General features: G+C 35.7%; 1 protein-coding gene across 7 annotated transcripts in view; it reads left to right on the top strand.

Annotated features, from left to right (window-relative positions):
* The window catches only part of PEX5L (peroxisomal biogenesis factor 5 like), a 115,228-nt gene that overhangs the window by 58,061 nt on the left and 41,492 nt on the right, over positions 1-15,675 (top strand). For 2 of the 7 annotated variants that reach the window (XM_026854819.1, XM_026854814.1), the window contains exons 2-4: positions 9,872-9,937; positions 11,665-11,769; positions 13,152-13,190. The exons of 1 other annotated variant lie outside the window; for it this stretch is intronic. In XM_026854819.1, coding sequence (XP_026710620.1) covers positions 9,872-9,937; positions 11,665-11,769; positions 13,152-13,190 — 210 coding nt within the window. The remainder of the gene's footprint in view (positions 1-9,871; positions 9,938-11,664; positions 11,770-13,151; positions 13,191-15,675) is intronic. 4 more of the 7 variants (XM_026854816.1, XM_026854817.1, XM_026854820.1 and 1 more) reach the window with 2 other exon arrangements.

Raw genomic sequence — 15,675 nt, 5'->3', positions numbered from 1 at the left:
ACTTCAAAGTTCTGCCTGATAGACCTATTTCAGACAGTCAGAGCATTGCTACTAAAAAAGCTAAGGCCACTCTACTCTCTTCATAAACCTACCAGGACGGAATATAGTGAATTACTTATGGACAATACCAACAGTAAACTAATTTTTTTTTTTTCCCTCTGGTGGCTTAGTTGCTCTTCTCAGTGAGTAGAAACCAAAATCAACAGACACACATATATTTGAAACTCCACCACTTATCCTCTACACCCAGGCCTAACACCTATCTCACCCATGCTGGCATTCCAGAAATAACCATACTCCCCTCCACGTGTGTGTCACTTATATCCCTGTCTGTTCCTCAGTACAAATGGCAGACACAACTGCACCCCTTTCCCTCAGATACCAGCTTGTTAATTCTCTGATAATAAGCACATTTATTGAGGCTGTCTGCAAGCAATTCAGAAAGTGGTTAACTCATCCCTGCTCTTTCACTCAATCAGGATTTGTTTTGATGTTCAAGAACAGTCCGTGCTAAATGAATGTGCTCTTGTGATTAATACAGATTAGTTTTTTTTATAGAACCTCTGACGAGAAATATTTCTGACAATAGCTGTCATGCTGTCATGCTATTGTCAAGCAATTTCACCTCCACAACATTAGGTTACTATGCCCTGAACTACAGGGAAGATTTAGCTTAGCTTTAGCTACATTGAATGGACTGGAACTAGATTTGACATCGCAGATGAAGAGGCAGAGTCCACTAATTTGTGCAACATTACAACCAAAAGATTTTCTATGTACCAGAAGCCAATTTTGAAATACAGCAGTATCATTTACATCCCAAGAAAGTAAGTGCTAAAGGATCTTCACAAACAAGCAAAATTTATGATTTAACAATTCTGTGCATATAAAATCTTAATTAAGATGTTTTGAGAATCAAGAACCTCTCTGTAAGGGGCATTTATCACTGACAGCTTATTTTTACTATCTGGTCACAGATATCATGCTGTAGGTACTCAGAGTTTTTATTAAACAAAATTGCTACCTACCAGCCAAACCAAGCTGGTTTAAATAGTTGCTATAAAAAGTGTGGACTCGTTGGCTTTTTAGTTATACTGCATAGTTGCAGACATCCCCAAACTGATAGTAAATAACTGAACTTGGAAAAAAAAAAAAAAAAAAAAAAAAAGAGACTTTATTTCTCTAATGAGGAACCTGACAACCTAAGCATATGTGGACTGCAAAACATTATTATTATATACTGTTAAAGTATGCCTTTTAAAAGTATATGTAAGCCGAGTACATATTTTTCTTTTTAATAGATGCTTGTTACTTCATAAGTATACAAAAATAAGTAAAGGAGGTAAAAAAAAATTATGAAAAACAGCACTTTTGATTGCATTATAGTAATTTGATATAGGAGAGGGTGAACGCCTGTTTAAACAAAACAGTACAGAGCACATCTGATAACAGTGATGTGCTGGCTGTTATAAATAAAGATAATGCTTTCAGCTCCTGTAGAACAGGCCAAATCACTGTCATTGATATAAAATAACATTAAATTCACTGAAGTTAAAATGAATACAGAATACTTGTAAATATATGCAAAAGAGCAGATTTATAGAAACGTAACTGACGTGACCCATTATGCTAAAAGTTATCCTAAACAGTAAATATAGAAGAAAGAGCTTTTAATTGTCCAAGACAGCTGAATTTCTGATTAGAGCTAAAAGTAATTATTTACTAGTCCACATTCAGTGTTTATTTTTGTAATTACAAAATTTTTGCAGTATTAGAGTAGGAAAGTCCATTCTCCACACTAATAGTATACATCAGAGAATTAGGAATATCTTTTAAGAGCACACTCATGTCAATTTTAAGAACTTGCTTCCTGAAGGTTTACAAACTGTGTGATAAATAAGTGGCTAAATGAAGCGACAGTAGCATAATCCTCTCTAAATAGGTTTAGACACTGATGTTAATGCTGCTTTTGTGGCATTAACATATTTCAGTACTTCAGATGAGATAATTCCCAAGCCAAACCTGTGTGCAGAGACCATCTCCAGGTCAGGGACATGAAGATATTTTGCAGTCACACTTATTCCACTGCCTCATGTACTAATGCTATTGTCTGATGAATGGCAACCTGCTATTTTTAGGGAATAAAAATAAGGGGGAAAACATATTCTACTATATTATGTTAAAATTGTAGTTTTATTCTAGCAAGTAAGTACACTAAGGTTCACAAACCTTTGTTACCAAGAATACACAGCACGAGACAGAATGAATTTTGGGTCAAGGATACAGCATAAAGCCCCTTTATTACCAAAGAGCTCTTCTTCAGTAGACAACTACTTTAGTCTCCATTCACTATAGAAAGGACTCAAATTTTAAGGTTGTAGTAGAAAAATAGCATAAATTCAAGGGTATTAAAGGTTTTATTGTGGTGAGAATCAAATGTTTATATTACAGAAAGTACTAAAACTATCCTGGCAGCATTAAGAATGGTGGCTGAAGAAAACTCAAAAAGGTCATGAAAATAATTCCTAAAATTATTTTTCAATCATAAACTATCCCGATCAATTGTCTTCAAACCTGTCATCTTGTATGATACGTTTTCATTATTTAATATATAGAGGTCTAATCACAGGCCTGATGAGAAAGTGACCACAATCTGTCTTAAAACAAATCCAGATCATAACCCTCCATGTACCCTTTTTTACTTTTTCAGTTCCATTCATTCTCTGCCTCAAGATCCTTCCATCCTTTTACATAGTAGAATCACATATATTATGTCAAGATGAAATATATTTTAGCATGTCAAAAATTTCCATTTTTGCACAGCATTTGAGCAAGGCATTTTAAAAAAGAGCCAAAGAAAAACAAAAACCCTAAACAGAATTAAATCTCTGCCTGTAATTATTATACACAAATCATAAAAGAATGTATATGAAAGAATTAAACTGAAGGCATGGATTTTGATCATGTAATGTTTACCCCAGATTTATAAAACTCAAATCCTGAGATTTTCATCCTAATCTTTAATAAGAGTTAATACTGATGAGAATACATTAAAAATCGTCTTCTGTGTCCAAGCTGTCTTCATTTGTAAACATCAGATCAAAATAACAGTCATTTTAGAAGTAATATAAGTTTAAAATAGTTCTGAAATTAAGCATCTAGCAAAAGACATATACCAATTCATTTACCTGAATGTATATCTTACTATTCCAAACAGTATGCAGAATTTTATCTGACTCTGAAGTAACAGGGCATCTGAACAGTTGCCCTTATTCAATATAATTTCACCTTTCCTAATACCACCTTCCAAAAAGGCTTTTAAAAGAAGAGTAAAACCATCCTTATGGTGACAATAAGCAACATCGACTCCTTTAATCTAGTAATGTAAATGCCAGAGGAAACAAGACAACCACTATATGTCCATACAACAGTTCTGATAAAAATTTCTGTTATATTACGTTCAGGTGTGCCAGTTCTTTTCTGTGCAGAAAACCAGTTTCAGGACTTAAATGATCTTAAGACTCTCAAAATTATAACTGTAGGATATGATCAGATTAGTATGTATGCAGAGCCTTCTTTTAGCTCTAGAAGATTTTGTTTTCTTTTCCATTATGTTTGTTTCTTTGCATCTCTTTTCTTTCTAAATGCCCCTTTTTCTCATTCTAAAGACTATTTTATATTCCTGCTCTTTGATAAGCCTGTGATTTTTCCACATAAGAAATACCACCTCTCAGTTTATTTATTATTTTTCCTAAAACTTCTTTTTTAAAAAGCACAAGCTACATTTATATTTTTTAACTGTCCTGTTCATTCAACTTGCCATCAATTCTGTGACTAGTCACACTGTGGCATTACAACTTGCACAGCATTAGCATTAATACAGAAGTTCTATATGGCCACAGATTACTTATAATCCAAATTGATTTCAGCTGTTTTAAATGGTTTACTCATCCTCTGTGTCTGGGGAAGGGTGTAAAAGAATTGAAATATAATTTCACTTTCTACCCAAAAAATAACAATTTCTAGATTGTTAAAGAGAAAGCATTTAAGAACTAAATCATTCTTAGATACAGCTTTAAAATCAAATGCTGAAATCTTTACTGTCTGAAGTCAAAAGTCTCAACAATTCTTACTGATAGTCAAACTTCTAGCCCTCAAGTAACTCAGGAAATTAACTAAACTTACCTAAAACGGGCTTTGTGCACACACATTGATAGTCCAATGCTTCGTTTACATACATCTTTAATTCTTAAGGCATATCAAGAAGAACATATGGAAGAGGGCATACTTCTATATGCTGATAAGAAATCTGATGGATTTCTCAAAAATTCTTCCCTTCAGAATTCATGGTCCACTGACCACTGTGTCAGCTGAAATATCTGGATTTTTGAACCAGCAGAGCAATAAAGAAAATTTGCTGGAGCATTCCCATCTCCCATCTGAAGACATGAAATATTATTCAAAGTTATCTTCTGCCCAGCTTTTGTATGCTGAAACATTGCTAATTATTAAACAGAACGTATGTGCACCAAATGGTTTAAGGCACAGACTTCACTGCTTTCTCACTGATGTGAATTTTTGACAAACTACCACAGTTCCAGCATACACACATTTTATTAGGAAGTAGAATTGAAATTATCACTTGAAAACAGATAAACTGTAATGCCCAACTGTTCATATATGTGAATAAATGTCACTGGAATTATATTATCTTCAGTTCTGTGCCATGGAAGTGAGCTCTACATTACACACACACACATCACAGAAGATCCTGTCCGCCAGACATCTGCTCCAGGAGCTCTCTGTGTTCCTAACTTTATCACTAGTGAGTCTGCTACTGCTGTAGCCCTTCATTCAACATGAACTGCATCCTGAGAAACTCCGTTAAAGATAACGTGCGAAGAAGCACACAAATCTGGAAGTCATATCAGGAGAACTTGTTGCATCAGTATTATATGTATCAAAATAGCAAGTCAGACTTACTATAGAGCTTTAATCTTACTATGTTTGCCACAGATTGTTAGTCTGAGTTCTCTATTTCATGAAATAAAACCATTAAATATTGTGTAGCAGCTTTCAGGAGTAAGGAACCCCTACCACTTTACAAAACAATACATTATGTGCTGGGAGGAAGTGAGTGAGCAAAATATATAGTTTACGTGCCATGTGTGTAGTAAACACACATCGCAAAAATGGACAGTACATTAGTCACCAGTCTGTTTGTTTGAAAGTGATCCGAGCTCCTTGAATTTCACTTGAACTAGTACTAGAGGAATGCCTTATTCTAATTCAGTACATTATCACAAACTAATTCTGTTATGTGTATGTTATGATTGGAGCTCACGATACTGAGGTCAACATAAAATTAACCCAAATTGAGAGAAAATACTTTAGTATTAATTGTCTGCTGAAGAGTACCAAACAAATTTGAAACTGCAGTTGATAAATCCAATGATTTCACAATGTCCCTTGACTAAGGAGATGAATGAAATTCTACAGTTGTTCTCTGAAATTTTTGAAGTCAAATACCATTGTGCAGTCAAAAGACTTGCCTCTTTGATAATGCAGTTTCAAATTATCAAGTCAGTCAAATAAGAGCTAAAAAAATTCTTTCTACTTATTCACAATGGCCTTATTAAAGATGACACTTACATAGAAAGGACTGCAAAACTTCTCATCCAGGCATCCTATCACAAACAGCTATGTTACATAACTCATTCATAAGAGGACCAGAGCGTTAAACAACCTTGAAGTAGTTAGTTCAGTCCCTGACCTTGCTCTTCTTACCAACCTTGCTCTGCATTCCAGGCTGGATTTACTATTTAGTTAGGTCAACATTATTGTTCCAACATTAGAAAGTGTTACCTTGATAAAGAGATACATTCCCTATGTATATTCCAAATAAAACTTTTTGAAATTAAGAGAAGATGACCACCTAGTTTCACTGCATCTTCCTGCTATTAACCTGCAGGAATCATACTAGTTTATAGAAAATGTTAGATTTGACAGAATTGTTTATTAATTTCCAGTCATAATATGTGTTCAGATGCATTAAGTACAATAACTTTGCATAAGCTCTTGAGAGCAAGATGGGTCTTGCAGAGCTTTCAATGGAGATGCTTTGGAAGCAGTCCCACTTGGCTCTCAGAATGAATCTGTAGACATCAGAATGAGACAACTTCTAAAGGGAGCACACATATGGCAACAGTTACTGATAGTCAATAAACAGAAAACCCAACAATGCCATTTCAATGCAAATGCTTCTTAAACTAGTATGCAATTTAATCACAGTATTGACATTTAAATGGACATAAGACACAACCCAGTGAAGCTAAATGGGAAGGTTTGTGCCAGTCACCTTTTATGAACTATTATCTCTTTCTTTGCCTATTTTCTTGTATGCAGTAAAAGTCTTCCCATATTAATAATGAAATCTGTTATTCCATCAACATAAGAATGAAAAAAGAACGGAAGATGGGTAGTACACTTTGAACTCAGTCAATATGGCTTCAGCTGCTTTACTGTAAATTACTTCTTACTCAATACTTCCTATACCCAATTCCCTCTCTGTAGCCAACACTACCTGCATTTCATCATAATCTCATAAGAATGAGCTAAAGGTCACAAGTCAAGAGAGGTTGGACCATCACTAGCAGAAAGCTGATAAGAGATTCCAAAGGATACAAGTATAATATGGAAATATGAGCTCAGGCCCTGAAAGCTAGTCTACCTCAACAACACTGTTTCCAGTTCAGGGCATAGAGCTTGTTCACATTTCTCCACACCACAGTCAACTGAGCACTGCCTAAAGGAATTATGTTCCCATTTACCTTAGATCTATACCTCTGTATTAGCTCATAATAAAAAACTACCAAGACCTTTGAGGAAACAGAATTTTCTGTTTAAATATCCAACTTGCATTGGTTCATAAACTGCCTCGCCATATGGCTTCTCATTATTTTTAATGATACATAAGATGCAATATACACTGCCACTAGAAAGTGGTAGAAAAGCATAGATGATGAAAAGACATATGGAGAAAACATGAACTGAAAAGCCTGAGAAGGGAAAAATACAAAGTAATAAACACATATCCCATGCAAAATCAAGAGCTCACAGTTGTACTGTGGACACTAGAACTCTCACGGTATCGCTGCATAGCTGTGCGTGCTCATTTTGAGAGGTAAAAGTGTTAGCGCTGCATAATTTTAAACAGCAAAGCCAAGTTTGTTCCTTCGTTTTTATTTTTAAATTGCACAAAACACAAAGATTTGTGGTGCATTTTGAATAGGCTGCTTAATTGGTACTGTAAGTCTAACATATCAGCTGCCTGCGGATCTGGACAGCAGCCAAGCATCTCAAGTTCAACACATGCAGTAGCTCTATCTGTTCTTTCTCCCAACATAGAAGGACTACAGCTACTATAATCTTTCAAAGTTTGCTTTATAAAACCCCTCTCCAGCCTATTAAAGCTATTAAAAGAGCAGATCAGTACTTCAAGATATTTTGGACTGAAAAGTACTTAGGTTTTTTTGTTGTTTTGTTTTTAAACACACTTCAATTCAGTAGCCTAATTTGAAAAGTTCAGGATAGCTGGTCACTTTTTTAGCTTTATATTCATAAATACAGTAAGATGTTATTCTGTTTCTTCTTCGCTAGAAAGCAGAGGTGCCACATGAAATCAATAAACATCATACATGTACTAGTGCTGTCTGCATATCACTTTTTTCTATGAAATTTCTTTACAAGGGAAGCTCTCAAAACTGCTTTACAAAAGCTTAAATTTAAACATGCCCATGTTGAGATGATTTCCAATAGCTCAATGAATAGCAATGCATTGTGGTATGTCAAGTAAAGCTGAAACAGCTTGGCAAGACCTTTGGAAAGTAAATGGAACAGCACAGGTTTATATAAAGGCAGAATTTCTTTCTCCATGTATACAAGTTAAAAAAAAAAAAAAAGAATCTGTTCACTCAATTTCCTTCTGTTCATTTTCTAACAAGAATAAGTGGTATAAATATTCCTGAAAGGTGAATTTGCAACTCAAGTACCTTAAATATTTGTCAAAAATTAGCTTCTAATTATGTGATATATTTAGATAAATTCCTTTTCATGCATAGAAGATGACAAAGAATTTCTGTTATTAATAATTACTATTTAAATACAAAAAGTTGAATATATAAAAACACTGGACATTGGCTTTTAATATACAAGAAGAAATTTGCAAATAACTGTAATGAAGAAATGAATTAGAGAATTATATAGCATGTCACCAAACAGTAATGTTTCAAGTATGACCATTTAAGTCTGATATGCCCATTGTGACTTTAAGGTGATCTGTTGGTCTCATGTCTTTAAAGATGAAAAGCTTTATCATACCTGTGCACTGTTACAAAGGTATATGCATCACTGATATTAAAAAAAACAAACAAAACAAACCTGTCCTAGAAATTTACATTAATATGCTCTTACAGTAGCTTAATTAAATACTCACTTCTAAGTACCACATCTAAATAGTATGACTTGTACAAAATTCAATTTGGAATTATTCAGAAACACCAGCTGCAAAAAAAACAGAGTATTTCTGTACAAAATCCTGCCAAATCAGCATACTCCTTTGGAAATGTCTATTATTATCCATTATCTGATCCCAAAGGATAAACCTAGAGAAACCATTATTAAGTTTTGAACCCAATTCTATTATAAATATTTAGCATCATGGGAATACTCTGAACTCTACTCCTTATTTTGCTCTGGAGACATCACCTAACAGAACTGTTCCACTTTAAGTGTATCAAATAACGACATACTGGCATGTTTCTCAGTTTCTCTTAAGCAATATGCTCCATGAAAACAAATAATATATTTTTCCTTCATCAGTTTGTCTTGATTTGTACATAGGTTGTCATGCTCTGCATCACAATTGTTTCCATCTATATATTGCAGGCAAATAGGGAATATTGATTTACTAAATTATTAAACTGGTTCTTATATGAGAAAATAACCTTTCAAATCTGCACTATCAACAAACCTCATTTTAAAGACCTAGCAAGTGTAAAATGAGCTGTTACAGAATTACAGGGTTTGAGCAATAAACTACTGTAACAGATAAATACATAGAGCAAGCCAAAACACTAAGAAATACTTAATATTGAAGGAGGCCAAGTAAATGGCACTTTAAAAAAAATAATCCTTCAATGGTTATTGTAATAAATGTGCTAGAGATTATAATTTCAGCTGCAGTTCACAATGGTAACAAGGTTGTCCTAGTCAAAAAAACCCTGTTATTATCCCTCTTAATTCTTCTGTGTAATCACTTCATAAGCAAGCACTGAATATATAGCATTCACTACAGTGAATACAGAGACCCAAATTTTCAAGCTTACATACCTTACTTACATTGGAAAACAAAATCCATTTCTAGTCACCAGCATAAAAGCCTGGATTTTCCAATGACTTGGTCACCTGTGTCCCTCTGAGAATTTAAGCTATTTCACTGCAGTGCCTTTCTCTTTGGTATCCAGGAAATTGCCTATGCAGTTCTAGTTTCAGAATAATGTTTTTCGTACCATAGGCCAAGTATCCAGAAGTAAATCAGCCCAACTTACAGTCTTTTAGAAAAGCTAGAAGAAAGACCTAATAAAAAAAGTTGTATCAAGCCAGTCGCTTTGACTAGCAAATATACAAAGTCTGCTCATAAATAAATAGTACAGAGGGATTCACCAGGTTACTAGTCTACATTGTGCTATTGCCACTTTAAACTGATGAGACAGATTTTATATATGGTATCAACCACTCCCAGGGTTTTGCAGCGTTATGTTTATGAAAGGTTAACAGCAGGCACTAATACGAGTATCATGACTCTTTTCAGGCAGTAGGTGAAACCTTGAAGAAAAAGTGGCTCTGTCTTCAAAAAAGTGACCTGACCTTTGCTTTGGTGGGTTTTTACTCTGCAAGAAATAAAAAGCACTGCATGCTTTCCAATGCATCCTTTCTAGCCAATAAACTATTTTGTTGTAGCACTCAGCACAAAAGGACTACATTTTATAAAGATCAAATAGCATGTTATTAGTGCTAGCTAACAATAGCTCCATGCGTCATACGAGAAAAGCTTCATAGACCTGGAATATGTCATATGAATCATGAACAGACTAAAATATATAATTGGTCAAGAACCTTTGATATGCTTACCAATTAGAAGTAATTCTCATTGAATTAAATATATTTAATTTTACAATGACTTTGTAGTTCTTTGGATATCAAAGGCATCACAAGTCCAGCATGCTTATCATTTATGACACTTCTGCGCTGAGAATTTCTTGCAGCATGCAAAGAACTCTCTGTAGGGTAACTGTGATGTGTTGCACAAGCAAGCTAACCTTAGACTGACCTGACGGTTCATAAAATCTGTTGAGAGACTGCAATAGTATGTAATGTTTTTACCTACAATCGATGAAATGTTTCTCAAACAACCTGTAGTTCAGTATAAGCAGTAGTGGGTTTTTACTGGACACAGAATACAGTACTAGTGAAATTCTAGTATATCATGTGGTAAAGAACCCCTTCTGTTAATAGACTTTTAAGTATTTAAAAATATTTAAGTCTAGTGTAAAATACTGCTTTTATGGAGCCAGATCCTGCAGTCTTCACCCAGCTAAATCTTCCACAGAAATCACTGGGAGCTTTTAAAGTATAATAGTAAGGACATGCCCAGGGTCACTAGCATAACACGGTTCTGCTGCTGTGCTTTATGCATACGCTCAGACTTTCTCTGTCACTTGCAAGACTATGAGAGATCAAAATACAGAAATCCATGTGAATTCGAGAAATACCCTTTTTAAATAAAGAGTATGGTTTCAAAGAAAGTATTGCACATAGTTTTAGTGCAACTTTTTGTTTGTTTGGCTAAAATATTATGTTAGAATATTCTAACTTTGTCTTGAATATCTACAATATATTAAGCTAATTTTAAGAAAAGTGAAGTTTAAAAAAAATCTTACAAGTAAGTTCAACAACAATGACCATTTTGGGGAGAACTGTAGCAATACCTATGATGGCAGAATTTGGCTCCATATATTCTGTTTGCACAAACTGTTTATATGTTGTAAATTGCTTTTTAAAATGTTACTAGGGCTACAAACACTGCAGGCCCAGCCCTACAGTTCATGCATTCAAATTTCAGGGGGAGTTTGCCTCAGTGAGCTACAAGGAACCGTGCTTCATTTGCAAAATCAGCTTGATGCTATTTTTTAAGCAAAAACCAGGTGTTTTGGAAATAAACATTGGGATAATCAAAATAAAATCAAGGGGCTGATCCCCCAGACCTTACTGCTATGGAGGTCTATCCTGCGGAAGGTCCAAAGCTCTCTGTTTCCACTGGAGTATTTCCAGCCAGTCTTGTCCCAGCAAGGCGGTACCATCCCGTTGACTTCATTGGGGCAACTCTAACGAGTCACAAGTCTACATGTAGACCCCAACCACATTGTTAACAGGTTCACAGATCATTTTTAAAGGATGTTTGTGTATTCTACTTTCAACCAAGCTTTGCTTCCAGCCGTAAACGCCGTCAGTGTAATGACTGGATGGTTCTGGGGTGTGTTTTTGGGAGGCGGTTGTTGCCAGGCTCGCTGCTGACTCGCGCCATTGTTGATTTCGCTGTTGTAGGGGAAAGGCTCTAGGGCGGCAGATAAGGCTGTTGCCATGGTGATGAAGGAGATTCCGAGGGAGGAGTCTGCAGAAGAAAAGCCCCTCCTTACTATGACATCACAGGTGGGCGGAGCGCGGGGCCCTGAGGACACCGCGCGAGTCATCGGCCTGGCCACGGCCACGCGGGGTCCATGGAAGCCATTCGGGGTCCATGGAAGCCATTCGGCTTTAGGGGTGCTGGCCCAAGCCATCTGCCAGGGCCGCTCACGCCTACATCATCGTGTTTCCTCACTGACACCGAGAAAATTAGTGTGGGGTAAATTATGTAATCGCTCGGGGGTTTAGATGCTTTGACATGAAAATTTAAAAGAAAATGCATTTATCCCCCAGATAAAGGGATCTGTAGAAAATACAGTATATGCCAGTTAACAGAAAGTTATTTAAAACCAATTTAAAGTTTCAGTTATAATTCATGCCATCAGTATTCATGCCACAAATACTCATTTGCAATGCACATATATAAAATATTCATATTCAATGCATATATAAAACAAGAAGCAACCACTTCACAGTAATGTCATTTTCAATATCTCAGATCCCATCCCTAAGGTCTCACTGGGATTCTACTCCTGGTCCAGGTCAATATGTTATTCTGCACACCTCATGGCTTTCATGTCCACTTCAGTCAAAGGAAGGACATAATGTCATCACACTAAACTTTACACCTTGGAGTAGTCATCAAGCCTTAAGTAGTTTCATTAGTTTCTCAGACCATCTCACTACAACAGTGGATTTTATTGCCTCCTGTCACTCACACTCATGAATTTGTTCCCAAAGCAAGTACATTTAGTATTTAGTGCACACAAGTTGTTCCTACTGATCAGGAGGTTTAATGGAAGTAGTCTCACCACATAGTTATTCTTTTGTGAGTGCCTTCAACAGAATCCACAATCCTGTTTTATTCCTTCATGTTTTAGGATAACAGCTATTGTATTTAATATGAACACAAGGCCAGCACATACTTCTCTTAGAGCATCACAGATGCACTGCACTAATACACATTATACAAATATCATCATCTACTGTGGAAATCAGCTCTGGCAATCTCCTCCTCGGCCCCTGTTGAACACCATAGTTTGCTCGTGGTGAACTCTAATGTCTATGAAGTAATTACACAAAGGAAAAGGATGCACCCTTTAAGGCATCATTTCTAATTTTCTATTAAGTGATTAGAATTAGAAACAATTAGAAACCAACATAAAATGCTGCATCCTTTACCCGCCCCCCCCACCCCCCCCAAAAAGTGCCCATCTTCCACTGGCTTCAATGGGGACAGGAGTTCAGCCTGGGTTCATTAAATGTTTAATGCACCATTTGTAGTGGTTGTCTGTCAGTCTACTCAGCAATAGTCTATGATAAATTTATGAGTAAAATGCTTGTGTCTGTTAGTCAGTGTAATTTCTTCCACTAAACACAAATACCTACTTCCCTGCTATGCACCAAAGGGGTGCAGAAGCCAAAAGGAAACAGAATCAAGTGAAAAAGTGAGTATTTTCCATAGCCATCTCTGCATCATGTATGTGTGATGTGCAGTTATATGACCATATTGCATACCTCATCCGTATCCTAATTGTCTGGCTGTAATGTTGTTTTGAGATGCTGTCTCTAGTGTGTCTGTGTAAACCTCCGGTTCAGACCGTTCATTCGGAATAACACACTGCTATTTTGTGATATACATTTGACCATCACCAAAGTGTTTGTCTCTGCTCTTTACATGATGAAACAGATGGATGTGGTTGCTGCTTACAGGGTGAAACACACAGGTTCCAAACCAGCTGCAAATTCCCCAAGCCAGAGTAAATTGGGTCATGAGAATAAGGCCTGGTCTTTCCAAAGTTACCACCACCACACAACCCGCTATGGGCACATATATGTTTTAGGAAGTAATTATTGACATTAGGTATCTCTGTGGCTTCATGCCTACTACTAACTAAGCAAGAAAGCTGCAAGTAGAACACAAGGATAAAGCCCAGATAGAGGAGTACTGGCTAAAAGTTTAAACAAAATTTTAAAAAGTGTATAATCTCCCATTTTCAAAATCTTTGATGAATGGTGGATTAATCATGTCTGACTGTGGAAGCAGACTCCAGAGGAAGCATAAGTGCAATCCAATACACAAAGAAGAGACACTAAATCCTCATTTCGAGAGAAATAGTGATAATATACAGAGACCCCTGAATTTATATTTTGAGAGATGTCTCCTTGCTGTCTTCCTCTGGAAAATGTTAAAAACTTATCCAACAGAGCAAGTCATATAAATGTTCACATTTTATTGTTACATTCCTAGCAAAGCCCTGCTTGTAAAATATGACACTCATTTGTTGACATAAATACTGTGAATTAAATTGTAATGAAGTTTCCAATTCACAGATGATTTTATATCATCAGATCTGGAGGCAAATCTTCAAATTACAGGAACCAAAAAAGTCCTGCAGATGCCAGTGGGGCTACGCCAATATATGGTAACTGGCAATCTTGACCATCATTCCAGTAGCAATCAGAATACACAATAAGCAGAGTGGTATTCTTGGTAATTGAATAGGCCTTTCGGTATCTGTTTTTTGTGATTGTCTCAATTACTTCCAATGAAAGTCACTTTATTGGTGTGAGAAAGCATTTGGTAGTTGCCAAATCTAATGCTTCAAGTATCAACAGAGTGAGCTTTCAGTACTAATGGGATTTTGTAGATCATAACTCTAAACCATGTTGCTGTCTCCCTTTATCCTTTTAAAGATAATTCAGAAATGACTGGAACAAATTCATGAATAGAACCTAGAAAAAGTGAAAGTCTGCTGAAGGTTCAAAGATTAACTGGAAGTTAAACTATGAGCCAATATACTTCTAATCGAAGCAGCAAAATAAATGAGAAAAAAATCGTGCATAAAAGTTTGATTTGAATTCCAAAATAAAATTTTTGCTTAACGTTTTCACATCTTCTTGGCATTTGTCAAGAGAAGAAAAGCTCACTTCAGAATTACTTTCTAATGAGAAATTTAACATAAATATCCCCTGGAGTCAAAGTTTAATTATACAGTCAGCTATGAAATTCCCAATTTACTACAGGTCAGTGAACTTGAAAGGATCTGATTCAATAAAGTACTTCGATCCACACCTATACTTTAAAATATGATTAACTGCTTTATTGAATAGTTAAAGTGCATGCTTAAATGCCTTGCCAGTCTGATTTTAAATAAACAAACAAACCTCACAGTGTCACAAGAGTTATTTGTCCCAGATTCATCGCACCTAATTCAGATTCTTCATTACAGACAAATTGGAAAGCCAGCGATGGTAGGATCCCCATAAAGATAATAGAAAGAAAGATCTGTAGGAGGTGACACATGTCCAAGATGCTCCTATGGCAAATACACTCTCATATTATATGGAACAGAAATGGAAATCCATGAAAAATTCACCAGTAGGAAAAAGAAATGCAAAGTACATATTGAAAGCTATCCCCACTTCTCTTTGTAACTGAAAAATGCTGGAGCTGCTTACTTAGAATTTACATGAACTACACAGACATCGCTCAAGAGTACAGTTTTGATACTGACTTTTTCTAATTTAGGAAGTTAACCTGCAGAACACTTAGGTTTTAGAATTTGAACTGGAAATAAAACATTTTAAAAGATGAAATTATATTATAAGAAACATGCTGAAATTCATCCTATCCCATAAAAATGCAAGCTACAACACACAAGTTATTTAAAAAAAATATGTTTCATGACTACACCTCAGTTAACTCCACCAGATGCTTAATACCTTTTTTTATAGTCTCTCTATGAGGTATTAGTATTCAGACTAGGAGTACAATTTTTCTTTTTTAAAAGTGAACTTAATTTGCATGACACTAGTTGATCCACACATTTATATTTGCTCAAGGGCTTATGAGTAAAATACTCAAACCCACTTTCTAAATTCCATTGGTTTGGTGTTTGGGTTTTTATAGTGTTGGGGGGGGGGGGGGGG

This window comes from Athene cunicularia, assembly GCF_003259725.1.
Source record: "Athene cunicularia isolate RWA chromosome 9 unlocalized genomic scaffold, athCun1 chr9_part1, whole genome shotgun sequence".
Classification (NCBI taxonomy): Eukaryota; Metazoa; Chordata; class Aves; order Strigiformes; family Strigidae; genus Athene; species Athene cunicularia.
This window is presented reverse-complemented; position numbering and strand designations above follow the sequence as displayed.